The sequence below is a fragment of the Giraffa tippelskirchi genome, chromosome 4 (genome assembly GCF_054371585.1).
Source record: "Giraffa tippelskirchi isolate mGirTip1 chromosome 4, T2T-mGirTip1v1.2.pri, whole genome shotgun sequence".
NCBI lineage: Eukaryota > Metazoa > Chordata > Mammalia > Artiodactyla > Giraffidae > Giraffa > Giraffa tippelskirchi.
In genome coordinates this window covers 205,293,013-205,311,318 of record NC_137278.1, presented here as the reverse complement: position 1 = coordinate 205,311,318, position 18,306 = coordinate 205,293,013, and the positions used below count along the sequence as shown (strand labels likewise).

General features: G+C 50.9%; 2 protein-coding genes across 3 annotated transcripts in view; one reads left to right on the top strand and one right to left on the bottom strand.

Annotated features, from left to right (window-relative positions):
• Positions 1-7,306, bottom strand: part of ACO2 (aconitase 2) — a 67,026-nt gene extending 59,720 nt beyond the window's left edge. The window contains exons 1-2 of the mRNA XM_081587659.1: positions 6,451-7,306; positions 5,934-6,005 (exon numbers count right to left, since the gene is read on the bottom strand). Coding sequence (XP_081443785.1) covers positions 5,934-6,005; positions 6,451-6,585 — 207 coding nt within the window. The 5' untranslated portion in view covers positions 6,586-7,306. The remainder of the gene's footprint in view (positions 1-5,933; positions 6,006-6,450) is intronic.
• Positions 7,307-7,474: 168 nt separating this feature from the next.
• Positions 7,475-17,521, top strand: TOB2 (transducer of ERBB2, 2). Of its 2 annotated transcripts, none has more exons than XM_081587665.1 (2): positions 7,475-7,955; positions 13,657-17,521. In XM_081587665.1, exon 2 carries the CDS (start codon positions 13,754-13,756, stop codon positions 14,789-14,791), a length of 1,038 nt encoding a protein of 345 aa, XP_081443791.1. In that variant the 5' UTR covers positions 7,475-7,955; positions 13,657-13,753; the 3' UTR covers positions 14,792-17,521. The 2 variants fall into 2 exon arrangements, with proteins under 2 accessions (XP_081443791.1, XP_081443792.1); XM_081587666.1 differs by having other exon boundaries at positions 7,475-7,959.
• Positions 17,522-18,306: the final 785 nt, after the last annotated feature.

The window sequence follows — 18,306 nt, the reverse complement described above, 5'->3', positions numbered from 1 at the left end:
ACTAGAATCTGTCACTGATTCTAACTAACTTTAGTTAGTAACTAACTTCAGTTTTAACGTGAAATATTAAGTCATAATGTTTTGTTTTACTAAACAATTTCTGAAATTTGTTCATTGGGACTTCCCTGGCAATCCAGCGGTTAAAACTCCAGGCCTCCAATGCAGGGGACTCTGGTTTGATCCCTGGTCAGGGAATGAAGATCCCGCATGCCTTGAGGTATGCCCCCCCACCAAAAAAATTCATTAACCACCTTGGTCCATGTAACATCTTACATCTACAAGTGTTTGAAAAGCTACTGCTTCGTTTTAGTAAAACCACCTTACTGTGTTCTGTGAGCTTCAGTGGTGTATACCTCTAAAAGGTCTTGCAAGGGAGCTTAAAATTGAATGCCCAGTGAGATTTCCATACTGATCAGTGACAGGTAAGTTCAATCTCAGCCCAGTGAATTCTGCTAAATGCTGTTCCTCGGTCACTTAATTTCACAATCCCATTCTCCATTTGCTTGCTGTCTGAGGCCAAGAGAAGGATACGAGTAAGCTAAGAACGTCTCTGGTGGCTTAAGACACTGTGCTTCCAATGCAAAGGGCCTGGTTTCAATCCCTGGTTAGGAAACTAGGGTCCAAATGCCCATGAAAATTGAAAGTCCTTCCTACTGCAACTGAGTGCTGGAGCAGCCCCCAAAATACTTTTCTAAAAAAGACCATCTTAGATAAACAGTGTTCAAATTCAAGTCCTTCAGTCAGTTCAGTTCAGTTCAGTTGCTCAGTCGTGTCCGACTCTTTGCGACCCCATGAATCGCCACACGCCAGGCCTCCCTGTCCATCACCAACTCCTGGAGTTTACCAAAACTCATGTCCACTGAGTCGGTGATGCCATCCAGCCATCTCATCCTCTGTCGTCCCCTTCTTCTGCCCACAATCCTTCCCAGCATCAGGGTCTTTTCCAATGAGTCAAGTCTTCGCATGAGGTGGCCAAGGTATTGGAGTTTCAACTTCAACATCAGTCCTTCCAATGAACACCCAGGACTGATCTCCTTTAGGATGGACTGGTTGGATCTCCTTGCAGTCCAAGAGACTCTCAAGAGTCTTCTCCAACACCACAGTTCAAAAGCATCAATTCTTCAGCGCTCAGCTTTCTTCACAGTCCAACTCTCACATCCATACATGACTACTGGAAAAACCAAAGCCTTGACCAGATGGACCTTTGTTGGCAAAGTAAAGTCTCTGCTTTTTAATATGCTGTCTAGGTTGGTCATAACTTTCCTTCCAAGGAGTAAGCGTCTTTTAATTTCATGGCTGCAATCACCATCTACAGTGATTTTGGAGCCCAAAAAAATAAAGTCAGCCACTGTTTCCACTGTTTCCCTATCTATCTGCCATGAAGTGATGGGACTGGATGCCATGATCTTCGTTTTCTGAACATTGAGCTTTAAGCCAACTTTTTCACTCTCCTCTTTCACTTTCATCAAGAGGCTCTTTAGTTCTTCTTCACTTTCTGCCATAAGGGTAGTGTTATCTGCATATCTGAGGTTACTGATATTTCTCCTGGCAATCTTGATTCCAGCTTGTGCTTCCTCTAGCCCAGCGTTTCTCATGATGTACTCTGCATATAAGTGAAATAAGCAGGGTGACAGTATACAGCCTTGATGTACTCCTTTTCCTATTTGGAACCAGTCTGTTGTTCCATGTCCAGTTCTAACTGTTGCTTCCTGATCTGCATACAGGTTTCTCAAGAGGCAGGTCAAGTGGTCTGGTATGCCCATCTCTTGAAGAATTTCCCATAGTTTATTGTGATCCTTGGACCTTAGAATAAGTCTTTTTCAGTTTTAAAAATCAGAATAATGACAGTATTAAATTCTCTGTTGAGAAAACATTGCTTACAAACTGAATTTTAACCTCTAATTGTATATAGTTCTTTACAAAGAATTAGAATAATAATCTCAGACAACTGTATGGCCACAAAAAGTCAGAATAGTCTTAAAAATTACTGTTTTTCTCATTTGTTGAAGTAACCACTACTTACACAAGTCTAGTTGAAATAAGTAAATTCATTATAATCAGTCTAAGAAAGCCATTTCATTTCCCAGGTATATGACTACTGTTAAGTATTCAGTGTTTGATACATTTCATTTCTAGGATCTAAGAAGGGTGAGTGTCTTGCTTCTAGCTTCTCAAATATGCTCTGTACACATATGGTAATTTAATCTCCTTTAAACATCACACTTATTGCTCTTCCTCAAAAAAAAAAAAGTGTAATGAGAAATGCGTTGGCTTTATTATCAGTCCGGTATTCGAATTCTATCTGCTACTGATCTTTAGTGAGGCTCTGGGGGCATTTTTTTCTTATCTATTAAATAAGGACATTAAATGCCTCCCACTTTGGTTTGTAAGGATTAAATTTGACCTGGTAAATGCCTGACCCTTACTGGGAAGGCTTACTTTTTTCAGTGGTAGTTCTTACAAAGGGCCTCTACTTCATAGATAAACATTTAAATCGTAGTATTGAAGGTCTTCCATATGGTTCCTCCTCTTTCCTACCCCTCAGGTTTTCCTCTATTCATGAAGGGAATTCCTAACACATACCCCATCTTTTTGGCTCCCTATTTCCTTTGAAATACCATTCCACTGTCACATTATCCAGCCAACTCTGTACCTTTTCTTTCTAAGCTCCTAACATGAATGGTGCCAGATGCACCATACCCTACAATCTCTCACTTGGACTACTTTCACACCTGGTACATATGTATAACAGAAACCAAAATTTCATTAAATATTTTGTGTGTGTACAGTATTTTCCAGTATTTTTCAATTTATTCTGTTCTAAAAAAAAAAACACCTAGAAAAAGTACTCACAAATACAGGAGTCTGGGTGAGTAATACAAGTGATTAAAAGGGAGAGGTGGGAGACTTTCTTGGTGGTCCAGTGGTTAATCTGCCTTCCAGTTCAGGGACACAGGTTTGCTCCCTGGTCAGAGAACTAAGAGCCCGCATGCCTCTCGCCACGAGTACTGAGCCCTCACTTAGCCTGTGTGCTCCAAGTAAGAACCAACACAGCCAAATAAAATTTTTTTTTTTTTAAGGGGAGAGATGGGACTTCCCTGGTGGTCCAATGGTTAAGACTCCACCCTTCCACTGCTGGGGGCACAGTTCAATCCCTGCTCGGGGATCATCCTGCATGCCTCATGGTACAGAAAAAAAAAAAAAAAGGGAGGGATGTAAGAAGAGCAGCCCGAGCATGATGGTTACTGGTATGTGGCACTGGGCCTCAGTGTCTGGGGCACAATAGGGAGTCTAGGAACCTTGGAACCAGAGAGCACAGGCCCTGTCTACAGGGAACAGTTGCTATTCAACTGAAACAACTGCCAGCTTAAATGCCCAGTGTTACCATATCTTTTGAATTTAGAACAAGTGACAAATTAAGACATTTTTGTACAACCTCTCAAGTGTTGTCAACTCATTTCAAAAAATTTAGGGGCTTCCCTGGTAGTCCAGTGGTTAAGAATCCACCTTGCAATGCATGGGAAACCGGTTCGATCCCTGGTCTGGGAAGATCCCACATGCCATGGCACAGCTAAGCCCATGTGCCACAACCACTAAGCCTGAGCTCTAGAGCCAGGGAGCCACAACTACTGAAGCCTAAGCACCTCAGAGCCCATGTCCTGCAACATGAGAAGCCACTGCAATGAGAAGTCGGAGTGCCCCCACTCAGCACAAACTGAGAAAGCCAGAGCACTGCCGGAGCACAGCAACAAAGACCCAGCACAGCCAATTAAAAAAAAAAAAAAGCTTTTAATGTGTCAGTATAGCCCAGGCAATAGATCCACCAGATGTGGACCCTGGCCTGCAATTATCAGCTTCTAAATTAAGAAAACTAACTTCCCAGGGAATCAGACTCAACTAAATCTTGAAGAGATTGTATGTCACTACATTTTGACCTGTAGTTCTTTAGAGTTTGAACCAAGGACATAAAGGTGAAAGATTCTTTGCCTTGGAATTGTCCTGCCTTTAAAAAAAAAAAAGATTCCAGTTTCCATCTTTTCCCAGTTATTTAGTTCCATATCAACTCTATCCCCAAATGGCCTGCCTGCCATCACCAAGGCTAAAGTGATACTTTCTTTGGACACTCTAGTTTTAGGGTCTTAGCCAAAGGCAGGTTTGTTCACTTATCTCCTTTACTAGAGGTAAATGAGGTCAATAAACAGCATATCATTTGCCCTCAGTATCCATCCAGTCACTCTTCTCCAAAGTTAATTTCTGTTGTGGCTATCTTTGTTCCTGCCCAGTTGGAACAGTGGATCTGAAGAATCAAATTTTCTATTTTCTTGGATAACTTAAACTACAAAATTTCTCACCTAGACGTGTGTGTGAGAGAGTGACTCACCCCTGAGTTAATTGGGGCTAATTATGACCCACTTGACTTGTCACAACAAAACATCTGGCATAACTTGCTTACTCTCAGACAGGGGAGCTGCCTCCACCCTCTGAGCACATGCTTACTCCTGAAGCTCACCGTCTTGAAAACAAAGTGTATGTCTTTCAACCTGTGATTATTCAAAATAGGAGGGGACTCTGGAATGCTTGAGAAGGAACTCAGCTCACAATTAAGCCCTGACAAGAGGAAATCACACGTTGAGGAGAGCAAAAAACATCCACCTTACCACATGATAAATGGAGACTTCAGCAGTTAAGAATGATGATTACCTTTTTTCCTATATATTTTTTTTTTCCTATTTATATGCTAACCCTTTACCCAGCGCTCCCACTTGCCAGGGAGGCTGAGTTTCTCAGTTTTGTTTCAGTGATATTGGTCCAGGCTGGTGTGTTTTCAGCATTGCAGAAAAGATTGGAATAAATGCTGGAACGCGCATAAATTCAACACCTTCCTTCCAGGCATTCACTTCTCCTTCAGCCTGCACTGAATGGTAGGAAATGTGTACCCTTTATCTGCTTACATGGACTCCATCCCTCCTTCTTGTGATACCCTAGGAGAATTCGTTTCAGCTCACTATCCCGTGTCTCTTTCTGTCTTGTATGGTTTCCTACTGCGGAATACATACCGAACTGAGCACAGCACATGTAGGAGGCAATTTGGCCAGGTCTGTGACCTTTAAGAACAGCAACTATTTGAGACAGGCTTTACATACAGTATCAGAGTTAATCCCCACACGATCTCCATTTTAAGGGTGGGAAAACGGTTTGATGATGTAAAGAGATTTACTGCCATTAAATCAAGACAAAACGGCTGGTGGCAGAACTGGGATTCAAATCCACTGATTTCCACATTGGCCTCCAATAAATGACTACAAATACCAGCATCCCTTGCAATGCCCCAATACGCAACAGCACTCTCCGCCCTCCTCCCCCGCCCAAGGGCTGGGCTCCTAGGTTCTTCGCCCCCACTTCCCCGTCCTAGAGGTTGGATCGAACACCCAATCAGGGGCTGCCGCTCCCTGTTACTCACCAATGGAAAGGCTGTTGCTAACGTACCGGGTATATTTTTAGCTCTCCAGGGCTCCGGAACCCTGACTCGGCCAAGTCTCGCTGCCCGGTTGGAAATCGCGAGGGGAGGGGAGAAGAGAGGGAGGGGGGGCGGGACGGGGGCGGGGGTGTAGGGGAGAGGAAGGGAGGGGAAGGAGGTGGAGGAGGAATAAGAAGGGGAGGGGTGGAGTAGGCTAGGCGGAGGGGGCGTGTAAGTGACGCTCTAGCCCTCGCTGACGCACAAGCAAATAGTCCCTGGAGGTGCCCCAAGGGCTGAAGCCCTCTGAGTGTGGGGGATGGGGGGGTTCTCGGGCTCAGGCTCCCTCCCACTTTCTGTCCCCTTGGAGTTTGCCCTCCAGTCCAGCGTTTTCTCTACAGCGAAGAGCATTTAAAGCCGCACGTTACCGTTGCTCTCTGCCCTTGCCAAAAATAGTGATCAAGGAAAAACTGCAAACCATTCGTAGCTGGAAACTTTCGGATCTCGCCACCCCACGTGGGTTTGGCGGCTGCCGTCTGGCTGGAACCATCTGGAATGAGAATTAAGGTCGGGGGTAGGGAGGGAGTTGGGGAATGGGCGATTAAAGAAAGGAAGACTTCAGGTACAAGCTCCCAGCGGCCCCGGGCTTCACCAAGGGCACTCCCGTCCGCCTGTGACCTCCCTGGAGGCTCAGGCCTTCCTACACACAACCTCCCCCTCCAACACACACCGACTCGGTGCCTCGCACAGTCACAAAGTAGCCGAGTGGCCCGCGTGGCCAATAGCCCGGGCAGGGGAGCCGAGCGCGCGGGTCTGGCGTGTGCGGGTCCCCGGGTTTGGCGAACCTGGGTCCGCCGCCCGAGGGGCTGACGGCCGGGTGCGCGAGCCCTGTGCCTCTGGCCCTAGCAGGCGCCACCCCCGCCGGCGGGGGCTGTTACTAGAGGAAATGTGGCCCGGGGTGGGGGTAGGGGGTCGCCGACTGGGGAGAACCTTACGGGGGCGTCCGCAGAGGGGCCGAGCCCCGCCCGAAGCGGGCAGGGGGCGCGCCTGCGCGGGGCTGGGGCTGGGGCTGGCGCTGCCCCAGACACGAGGTTAACGGGCGCCAGAGGCGGCAAAGGGGGAAGGTTCATGTGTCGCTCGGCTCCTTTTCCTGGCCGTCTGGCCGGCCTCTGGTCGTCCCTTTCTCACGCCCGCGCTGCCTGAGCCCAGGTTTTCCCCTCGCCCTCCCCTCGACGTTACGAGTTCCCCTGACGAGGCACGAGGAGCTCGGAAGACTCGGGCCAAGAGCCGAGTTTGATAAAAAGGTCCGAAACCTTTCCAGAGCTCGAGTTGTCCCCTCAGCTCCCCGACCCGCGAAGAGACCCGTAACTGGGGCGGTGCGAGCGCCGCGGGGAAGGTCAGTCAAAGAGGCCCAGAGGAAGGACTCGCCGAGGTGGCCGCGGGGACGGTTCGGCCGAGCAAAACCGAACCATGCAGGTGCAGGGCCGAAACGCACAGCGGGGAAAACTGTCCGTTTTCCCGCGACACACCCATTCAGCCAACACACCTTCAAGTGAGCACACACGCAGTCCCAGGCCAGACCTTCCCCCCCGCCCTCCCGAACTTGCTGTCTAACCTAGGGAAACACCTTTACACGATAAGCACGATTTGAGGGGGGGGGGGGACGAAGAAAAAAAATTACGATGCGGAGTCGTGATGGAGAGGGGAGACGGCCCATGTGACATAGGCCGGCCAGAGGCAGCCTTGCTGACATCTGAGCAAAGAAGGGGCTGAGTGATGAGTCGGGCCGGCCGGCCACCGGAGGGTGGGACAAAGGCGAGGGCCCGGCCACCGCCGGGTTCCCCGCGGAGCGCCGGGCCGCGCGCCCGGAGGGGTTAAAGCTGCCCGCTGGCCTGGAAGTAGTCCCGGCCCGGCGCCGGGCCCCGCCCCTGCAGGGCGGAGGGACGCATCACGCAGGGGTGGGGAAGCCGGATCCGTGCGCAGGGTTGCTAAGGGTGAAACTTTTCATTGACTTTGCTCACTTCGGGCCGGGGCGCGGGAAGGTGCGAGTCGTTGTTTTGCGGCGAGAAGCGAGCGGCTTGGGCAACGCGCGGCCAGAAGGGCAAGACCGTCCTTCGGCCACAGCCCAGACCGTCCTCCGCCCCGCGACGCGAGCCACCCTCCTGGTCCTCCCATCCCCTCGCCGTAGCCGCCGCCGCCGGCTGGCCCGCCAGCCCTGCGTCCATCACCACCACCACCACCACCGCCCCCACCCCCCGCTCCGCGCGCCGCCCTGCTGCTGAGCCCGACCTCCAAAAAAGCGGAAAGAATTACTGAGAGTCATAGCCCATAAGCCCCTCTCACTGGTTACCCCCAACCCTCCACGAAGCAAAGGACACATCGGCTCCGGGCCCGGCGGTGCCCAGGAAAGGAGAACGATCTCCGCTCGGCTCCCAGGACCACCGTGGAGGGAGAAGCCGCCCCGCGGCCTGCACGCAGCCCCGCCGCGGCGGAGACCCGAGTGAGTGAGTGGGGGCTGTGCGGACGGAGGGGGGTGGGGTGGCCCCCCCCAAGGACCCAAACAGACCGGAGACGCTTTCCCCCACCCATGCTCCACTCCAGCTCTTCGCTCTGCTGGACGCTCCACTTTGCTGTCGCACCCCCTTACACCTGGCCAGCATTTTTTTTTCCCTCTTCCACCTCCCCACTGGAGCCCACCTTTTAGCCCGTGCTCCTCTTTCCCTCGCGTTCTCTCTTATCCTGGGGTATCCCACAGCCTCTCCCAATTTCAAGTATGATCACCTCCTGAGTGGGGTGCGTTTCCTCCCTCCGTTCTTAATATCCTAGAGAGTCGCTAGATTGTCCTTGCCCCCCCCCCGAAACATAACTCTACCATTAAATAAATCAAGAGGAAAGAAGAGGATCCAGGCCTTCTTGCTTTTCTCCTCCTTTGCCCGTGTGTGGGGAAGAGGGGGGTGGTAGTAATAATTAATAGGGTTTATTTTGAGCCCTCTGGAGCCTGAGGGATGGAGCGTGGACACCCCACACACACCACACACACTCCCTTTTGGACCCGGTCAGTGATGATTGTCCTCTGGTCGCCAAGCCAGAATTCACCATTTTGGCTTGAGCTCTTTATCCTTGTCAGTGTTTCAAGGGAAAACTGGGCGGAAAAAAAGTACCCTTCCAGCAGTATCAGTCAGTGGATACTGGTTGACCCTGGTGAGGTGCCTCAGAGGAAGAGCCCTACTCCTAAGCTCCTGTCCAGAGGATGGACTGTGCCCTTGACCAGAAAGGGAGGGGGAGGAGGGAGCAGAGAGACGAGCGACAGCTGGCAGCCCTTTTCTCACCCTCTAGAAGAGCCAGAACGCCACACATCAGGCGACAACTTAGCGGCTAGCTGAGGGGGTTCCCGGATGTCTGCTCAGTATCTTAACCTTTTTTTTCTTGCGCTCCTTCCTACCCACGCTACCCTGGGAAAGGGTCCCTCATCTTTGATTTAACAGCAGAAAAACACCCCTGTTGCTTTCTTGGGTGCCTGCCCCATCCCCCTCTTAAGCGGAGGGGGTAAAGAAGCTTGTGTGGGAGGAAGGATTAGCGAGGTTTAACACCCTGTAGGGGAGCTTTGCCTAGGATCTGGTAAGTCTGGTCCGTAGCGCAGGTCTTTCAGTGGGAGGAGACCCACCAACAATTTTAAGTATTAAAAGATGTTGTTCAGGTGTCAGATATACCGTTTTTCCTTCCCTGCCCGGGAACTCTTTCCTATTACCTAGCCGGCTCCGGTTACTCGGACTTGGATTAGGAGAGGAGTGAGGCTTGGGTCCTGCTGGCGTCGGGCCTTTTGATTGTCGGCCCAGCGCCTCCCCACAGCTCAAAACTGGGAATTTCTTTGGCCGAGAGGACGGGAGAACTGGTTAAATTCCTGCCTGTCCGTTCCTGGCTGTGAGAGTGCTGCAGCGGAGCCCGCTGGGCATTAAGGGAAAAAGGCTCTTTTCTCTTCGAACCCACCGGCCCTACAGCAACTCTAAAAGGAAACCACCCAGCCCACAGAATACAGATTAAAGTGGCAGGGGTTTGGGGCTGGGGAGGAATGTGACCCTATCTATCCCAGCCTACCACCTTCACCCAGAAAAAAAAAAACAACAAAAAACTCGTTAGAAGCTGGTCCTTAATTCAGCAGTCATGCGAGGCAGTGTAGAGAGAGGAGGAAAAGTTCAGTTTCTTGAGACGTCGAGACTTGGATATGGTGGGGTGATACAATACGAGGAATAGGCTTTAAGGGTAGAATTTATATAAAATGTATTAGGCCGTGGGCGGGGGCGGGGGCGGGGGGGTTGCCAGCCCGCCACAGCGCGCATGTGCAGCGGAAACTTTTCCTGGATTCTCACACCCTCCGCCGGGCGTGCGTAGTTCCCTGGCTGAGTTTTCGCAAAGTACGCCGGGAAATGTAGTGTGCAGAGAAAGTAGGTCATTTGCTCCAACCTGAGCGTGAGGTTTCTGAAAACTACAATTCCCAGAGTGGAGAGCACATCTTTGCCGCCGCTCGCCCTTCTTACGTGGGGCGCAGTCAGGTCTTCCTGGATTCAGAGAAACCTGGAGTGTTCAGGATGGGCCCTCTTAGTTGGAAGGAACTTTGCAAACCGGCTTGGGCTTGCACAGTCCATGTTCGAGGGACATGGTGTGAGACACTGGGCGGGGTGTTGCGGTTGGTTACCGCAAGTCCTGGAAGCCTTTCAACCACACCCGCCCATCTGGGCCACCGCCTTCCGGACCAGTGGGGCGGGGCTACCCCCTGTCTGGCGAGAGCCAGGCCCCCGCTGCCCAGCACCCGGTTAGTGACATCGACTGGCCTTGTCAAAATTGAGACTCCGAGTCCTCCTTCCACACTCACTTGAATCCAGTAGGACGATTTGGATGTTAAGGCTTGTGGTGCCTGAATGTTTTACACGTACTCAGAGTTTAGGGGCCCAGTGGGTTCCCTCACCATCCCTCTTTTTCCCGTTGAAAACATAACTTTTTCTTCTGAAAACTGACCTTCACGTTTTTGTCACTTCTCTGGCGTCTCCATTACCATATCGTTGACTTGCAGCCACCTTTCAGCTTCTTTCTTCCCCCACTTTTTGACATTCTGTTGAGCACTTACTCTTTTAAAACACAAGCCAACACAGGGATCTGAATCCAGGATTAACTTTATTGCTGGAAGTAAAACAAGTGAAAGAAGATGTGATTCTAAATAAAATCTTACAGGGAATTCCCTGGTGGTCCAGTGGCTAGGACTCTGCACTCCCACTACAGGAGGTATGGGTTCGATCCCTGATCAGGGAACTAGATCCCACATGCCAGGACTAAGACCCAATGCTGCCAAATAAATAAAAATAAATATTAAAAAAAAAAAGAATTTTAATCTCATATTTCAACTTTTTTTAAATGACAAAGAGTCAATTTTGCTATTGTTAGCACTTAGCCTTTTTTTGTTTTTGTCACTTTTCTGGCCTTTTGCACCTGAGTCAGAGTTGTAGAAAGTCTTTGAGTCCTCTCCTGTGGTTTGACTTGAATCTAGTTGTTCCTTTTATTGAAAGGTGGTTATTTTTAAGCTTTCTAATTTTACCACATTGTATGAATATTTAGTATATAAGCCTTAGAATTTGTACAATAGCCTTAAAAAAATGAACAAACTGATCATAGTAATCACTCCTATCTTTAGTTAAAGACAGCAGTAGTGCTTTAATCCTCTTGTTCCATAAGCTTCTTGAAGTCAAAATTAGAGCCTGAGCTGATAAAGCAGAAAAGCTTATTCTGGTTGTCTGGCATTTTTCTAAGGTTCCACCCCACAGCCATCTGGCCTGGCCTGTTCTCCGATTAAAGAAGTGAAGGTGGCATTATATACTTCCTTATTTGTGCAGCAGCATCACAGAGGTATAAATTGGTGTGCAGTGTTAGTTGCTTATGCTGCAGAAAATGGCTAGCTAGGCAGGGCTGATGACAGTGATTCTATTGTATTTTGAGGTGGGAGGCTTATTTCCCAATGACTTTGGCCTGCATTTAAAACGCTCCCATTTTGAGGCTGAACTGTTCAGAGGAGGTGACTTGGAAGGCAGTTAGGCAGCAGAGTTTGAGAAGACATAGATGGGTACAGGAGCCCTTTTGGACTGCGTGGCATACCAAGAGGCCACATGGTGCCTTGGGAGAAGTGTCATATGTCATGTTCAAGGTCTCCTTAAACTCCAGGCCTATTCTTGGGAATCAGTGCCAACTTTCTTCACAACTCTTTAGTTTCCTACGTGTTGGATACTCCTAGTGGGCCACTGTGGCCCTTACAGACCTCCATTCTTGCGGGAGTGGGGGGCATAGTCCTGGTGGCTAGCTTTGCATCTGGTGATGAAGCCAGTCCTGATAAACAGAAGGCTCCTTATCTTTACCATTCTTCTCTTTAAACCTAGAAGGACCCTGGAATTAATCTTTGGTGACCATGAATAGACATTTGAAGACATATGGAGATTAAGTCTGTATTGGATGCCAGAACAGAGGGGAAGACAAGGGTCTCCTGAGTCCTGAGCCTCCCTGTGGAGGGCTCTGGAGAGGCCACGTTCGTAGCATTTATTTTGATGCTGCCCGTGACCTCTCAGACCTGAGATGAGGGTGGCACTAGACTTAGCCAGTGTCATCAGATACTCCATATTGACCCAGTGTGTTTCCTCTGATACTCACCTCAGAGAGCTTTGCCGGAGAGTTCATTCCTTGAAGTGCCCCCAGGGAACCATGGGCCCAGACCCTGCAATTGCAGTGCAGTGAGCTGGGGCAGGTGTTCAGAAAGCCTGAGATCCTCAAGCCTAGAGTGAGCACCTGGATACTCTGTGCTGGACCCCAAAGGGATTTTAGTCGAAAATCCAGCTCCAGGGACAGAAGATACCTGTCCTGGGTTGTGAATGAGTCTTGTCTCTGGGCTGAGCTCAGCAGCACAGTCGTACCCAGGCGTCTGGCGGGGGACAGGTTCTGGCTCTGTCACCTTCAAAGATGGCCCCTTTCAGTTCAGATCTCCCACGGTAGGAGCCTGGATCTGCCCTTGTGGAGAAAGCGAGCCGATTAGGATCACTGCTCTCAGGACCTCACAGATCATTTTCCTGAGAAATGAGGCTGGCCCAGACCTTAGGAATAAACCTTTCTGACCTCTGTGGATCTGGCTGTGAGAGAATCCCAAAATAACAAACTGAGTGTTTATGTTGGGCTGCCTCCTCTCCAGGGATCTCCAAACACTTGATAAATCTGGTCCAGTGCCAAGGACAGGTGGTCAGACAGTCCCTGGGAGGCTGAGTGATGATGGGTCCCCAGCTGGAGGCTGTAGGGTGATGGAAAATGTCTTTTCTCTGCCCCCCCCATCACAGCCAGAAACTGCAGAGATTTCCCTGAGGCCACGCAAGTACTGCTCCTAAGGCTTTGTTCGCCTAAACTGCTCGTTCCCCTCTCCTTCCCTCTGCCTCCGTGGGGCAGCCCCTAATCAGCAGTTCCTTTGTTGGTCTGTGTGTCTGACTGTGATAGATCTTGGCTTTTTCTGGGGGAATTGTGCTCTTGGAGGTTTATCTGGGTGGAAATGCACACCTTGGTTACATGTTCTGCAAAAAAATAATCAGTTCTGCAAATGCCGAGTGAACCAGAGCACATACACACGCAGGGAGCCCAGGATAGCAAATGGGATGTGACTGGCATCCCAGCCTCCCATGAAATGCTGGCGGTGCTACTTCCTGTTCAGGGACTCGTATCACTTTTCATTTAAGGGGGAGAAATGAAGATTCTAAACTCCTGCCGTGACCTGTGACAGTTTGGGAGTACGACTTCCCCGAGACATTGTGGGAACCAGTTAGTTAGACCCTTCCCTTCTCCTTCTGATTCAGGAGCTCAGTGTTTTTTGGGGGTTTTTTTGGTGTCACTCAGAGTGACCTGAATTCTCAAAATAGTGGAAACCACAGCACCCCTATTTCTTTAGAATTACTTAAAATATTTATCAAGCACCTCCTAAAATATCACGTTACTGATAAAAGGAAGGCTCAGAAGAAAGTGACCTACCCACAGTCTCACATAGCCCACAGCCTGTCACTAGTGGAGCAGAAATGGGACCCTGGGTCTCTGTGTTCCAAAGTTGGTGCTTTTCTGTCTTGCCGGTGCCATCCACCCCCTCCCGGCTTTCTGCATATCTACTCATGAAGCCTTTCTTTTTCATTTCTCAGAGTTGTCTGGAGCCCAAGACTGCCCACCTTAACGTTTCCTACCACTCCCCTCAACTTGAGCACGTACCTGCGCTGATTCTCTGCCTAGGAGAGGACCATGCAGCTGGAGATCAAAGTGGCCCTGAACTTCATCATCTCCTACCTGTACAACAAGCTGCCCCGGCGCCGGGCAGACCTGTTTGGCGAGGAGCTCGAGCGACTCTTGAAAAAGAAATATGAAGGCCACTGGTACCCTGACAAGCCCTTGAAGGGCTCTGGCTTCCGCTGTGTCCACATCGGGGAGATAGTGGACCCCGTGGTGGAGCTGGCCGCCAAGCGGAGTGGCCTGGCCGTGGAGGACGTGCGGGCCAATGTGCCCGAGGAGCTGAGCGTCTGGATCGACCCTTTCGAGGTGTCCTACCAGATTGGTGAGAAGGGGGCTGTGAAAGTGCTGTACGTGGATGACAGCGAGGGCTGTGTTGCCCCCGAGCTGGACAAGGAGATCAAGAGCAGCTTCAACCCCGACGCCCAGGTCTTCGTGCCCATCGGCAGCCAGGACAGCTCCCTGTCCAACTCCCCATCTCCGTCCTTTGGCCAGTCGCCCAGCCCCACTTTCATCCCCCGCTCGGCCCAGCCCATCACTTTTACCACTGCCTCCTTTGCAGCCACCAAGTTTGGCTCCACCAAGATGAAGAAGGGGGGTGGGGCGGCAGGTGGGGGTGGAGTGGCCAGCGGGGGTGCAGGCGGCCCACAGCCCCCACAGCAGCAGCCTCGCCTGGCCCGCTCTCCCACCAACAACCTGCTGAAGCAGAAGAGCCTCTCTCTGTCCCTGCATTCACTGAACTTCATCACCGGCAACCCTGCCCCTCAATCCCAGCTCTCACCCAACGCCAAGGAGTTTGTGTACAACGGCGGTGGCTCGCCCAGCCTCTTCTTTGACGGGGCCGATGGCCCGGGCAGTGGCACCCCGGCCTCCTTTGGGGGCAGCAGCGCTGGTACCTGCAACAGCAGCAGCTTCGACGTGGCCCAGGTGTTTGGTGGTGGTGCCAACAGCCTCTTTCTGGAGAAGACACCCTTCGTGGAAGGCCTCAGCTACAACCTGAACACCATGCAGTACCCCAGCCAGCCGTTCCAGCCTGTCGTGCTGGCCAACTGAACGCCTACCCGCCTGTGGGGCCAGGAGCGCCCAAGACCACAGAAAAGAGAAAGGAAAGGCCAACAAAAAAGGAAAAGCAAGATAACAAGATTTCCAGTCTTCTCACTCTTAACTTCTAGAAACAAGATCCAGCCCAGGCATGGAGTGGGAGGGGGCTTCCGAAGCAGCGAATCGGGTTTAACTCGGCTCCCCCTGCTGTTTTCCTGCCTGCCTCTTGATTTATTTGGTTGGTTTGGGTTTTATATTTTTTTTTTCTTTTTTACATGTAGTTTTCTATATAACATCTTTAATTAGTGGCTTCCTGTGCTAAGAATGGTCCAGATGTGAATTGCTGCTCCCTGCTCCCTCCCTCCCTCCCTCCCTCCTTCACAGGCCCGGTTTAAGGCTGGCGTGTCCGAGCTCACTGGGAAGGAAGAACTGCAGCTGGGGCCCGGCCCTCCTCAGAACAGGGAGAGACTGCCCCGTGTCACTGCCTCCATCACCCAACTGTCCTCTGACTCAAAGCCATCCAACCTCAGCAGGCCTTCTCGGGCCCTGCCACCCAAATAGGTCTGACTCCAGCCCCCGCCCCCTCTCCGGCCTGGGCCTTCGGGAGCTGCCAGTTGGCCGCCTGACACCCTCCCCCCTTGAGCTGATGTCTGTGACTCCAGGGAGGCTAGGACTCTGTCTGGTGTCCCTTTCATCTCTGCCCTGTGGCCCTACGCCACCATTCCCACCTGGCCCAGACAGTCACTGAGGCCCTGGAGCCCCAGCCATTGGCACAGGCGGCCTCTCCTCTAGCCCCTCTTTCCTGGGCCTGTGCTGGTGGTCAGGGAGGTGGAGAGTGAGTGTCGCTGGTGTGCGTGCGTGCTTTGCTGTCCTGTATGGGATTCCAAGCCACGTGAAACTTGGTCTCTAGGTGTGACTCTGGGTTGCAGCAAGTGCTTATTTATGTGTGAGGGTGGGGAAATGGCTGGGGGGGGCGGCTGTCAGTCCTTCTGTGGTTCACGTGGAGGGTGAGTCTGGCTGAGCCTGACACTCCCAGGGGAAAGCAGTGCAGAAACCACTGGTTTCCCGACTGTGGAGGGATCTGCACTTTTGTTTGTTTTTGACCAAAAAAGAAAAGGGTTAGCAGTGAGGGGCTAAGGAAACACCCAGCCCCTGATACCTAAGAGAAGTCCCTGGACTCAGACCTTCCTATTGTGTGACCTCAGCCCAGGGTGGGAACTGCTCCCCTGAGTACCTGGGGAGGAGGGGATGGGAGTTTGGGGTCAACACCTCCGGTGGGCAGTCCTAAGCCTTGAATTGAGACTTGGATCTTTGGGCTGTCGTTCTTTTAGTACATTTCTTCCTCTGCCTGCTGGGGAACCTCTTGGTACCTCCTGCCCTCCCCTCACTGCCCAACCCAGTCCTCCTGGGCCCTGATACTCAGAGGACGTGATGGGCTGGATAGGCGCATGGCTCCACCCCCACCTCTGCTGGAGAGAAGTTGTTTTTTTCGACCCAACCCCAGTGGGCTAGCTTCCACACCATGATGCTTTGGCAAGTGGGTGTGGGCACCAGGGGCCCCATCCCCAGAAAGTCCCAAAGCCCTTGGCACGCCCCAGTGACCCCAAGTGGGCAACTGCTGTGGCAGTGGGTCCCGCCCAGACAGACACTGCCAGCCTCCTCTCCCTGCAGTGGGCACCAGCTCTACCTCCCTGAGCAGGGCAATGCCCTGGCTCCTCAGCCCAGCACCATCTGTCCCCCTAGACTTCTCAGGGGCCAGCCCAATCTGGGCCACCCTCTCCCTAGCCCTCAGCTCCTGCACAGGTGACAGGCCCAGGCTGTTCTCTGGGAAAGGTTGGATGCTGCCTTATGCCCCCTTCCAGCCCTTCCTCCCACACTCACGCACACAGGCACCCGCCACACCGGGTCGGCTCGTTTCTCACCACATACAGGGAGGGGGAGACCAACCCCTTAGTGTCTTTTGAAATAAGAAGAAAAATGTGTGTTCAGGAGCATGACTCCTGGGCTGGGCTCTTGGGCCCACTTCAGTGTGTCTGTCTCAAATCTAGGCATTTTTGCTTCAATTTTATTTTTTTTAAGAAAACAAAACCGAAATCTGCACTAATTTACCTGGTTTCGTAGGAAGACTTTTTTTTTTTATTTTTTACATTTTTTGGTGTCCGTTTGTATTGAATAATTTGCTACATTTGTAAAATGTAAGAGGTATATATAATATATGTATATTTCTAACGTAAAAAAACGTAATTTTTTTCTTTTCAAGATTTTTTCTTAAAAAGAGGAGAGAAAGATATTTTTTCAGGAAAAACAAACTTTAAAATAAAAAAAGAGGAGAATAAAACCTATTTCTCCCCTTTCCCCATCCTCTCTCTGTCTACCCCTCTTTCCCAGGAACAAATCAAAAGGTGGATTGTCTTGTAAAGAATGTAAACTTTTAGTCCAGAATGATGTCTTTTTCTCAATGCAGTGAGCTGTAGATTCTCTAGTGTGACCCCTAGGGATGGGAAGGGGGGCATTGAGGCAACACGCAGAGGAGCTTGGGGGAGCAGGGTAATGAACTTGTTTTCTTTAGTGAAGGAGGAATACAATCAAGCATTTTGTATTCAGAATGTTGTGCAATATTTTGGAATGGAACATTGGTGTGTTTAGAGATTTAGTTTAAAAACAAAAAGATTGATCAAATCTGTACAGTTTATATTGTTCCAGATTTTTTTAAGTTTGTATTAAAAGCATGATATATAATAACCTGCTGGCTCCCTGCTTGTTCTGTTTCCAGGGCCCCTTTTGGGAGAGGGAGAGTTGGGAGTGACGCCTGTCAGCTTCGAGAAACGATTGGCCATCCTCACGTGAACCCTGGAGGGTCATGGTGTTGCGGGCCCCTTTTTATCACCTAGCCCATCAGCACAGGACACTGAGGGGTGCCGGCTCCCATGGGGCCTTTTCCACATTGGAAACAGGTTCCAAGAGGTTGGGAACTGCCCCGCCTCCTCTGCTGATAGTGGTGAGAACAGGACACACCTGTTCGTGGAGCAGCAGCCCAGGGAGGGCTCAGCCTCCAGCCTGCTCTCCACCTCAGGCTGCTAGACCCTTATGAGTGGGCAAGGATGCGAAGAGCCTGCCTAGGTCAGGTTCCATCCAAAAACCTGGTGCTTCTTGGCCAGGCAATTCCCAAGGTGCTTCAGGGGTGAAATGGCCTACCTGAGCTTGGGCCTGGGGAGGAGCCAGCCCCATGCCTTGCCATCTGCTGATTTTCTTAGGAACTCAGCTATCTCCTCTACCCTCTGCCATCTCCTCTACCCTCTGCCATCTCCTCTACCATGGGACCTGGCACCTCCTCCCGAGCGGAGATGCACACCAGCCCTGCAAGGCCAACGGGATGAAGAGAGCGGCTGTGTTTGTTGAATTTTGTTTTACCCTCACAACAACCTGATGATAACAGGTATGATCACGATACAACTGAGAAATGGCCTCCATGTTAAATTCATAAAGCTGAAATGGGGAAGCCGACTTTTTGACCCATGTGTGGCCTT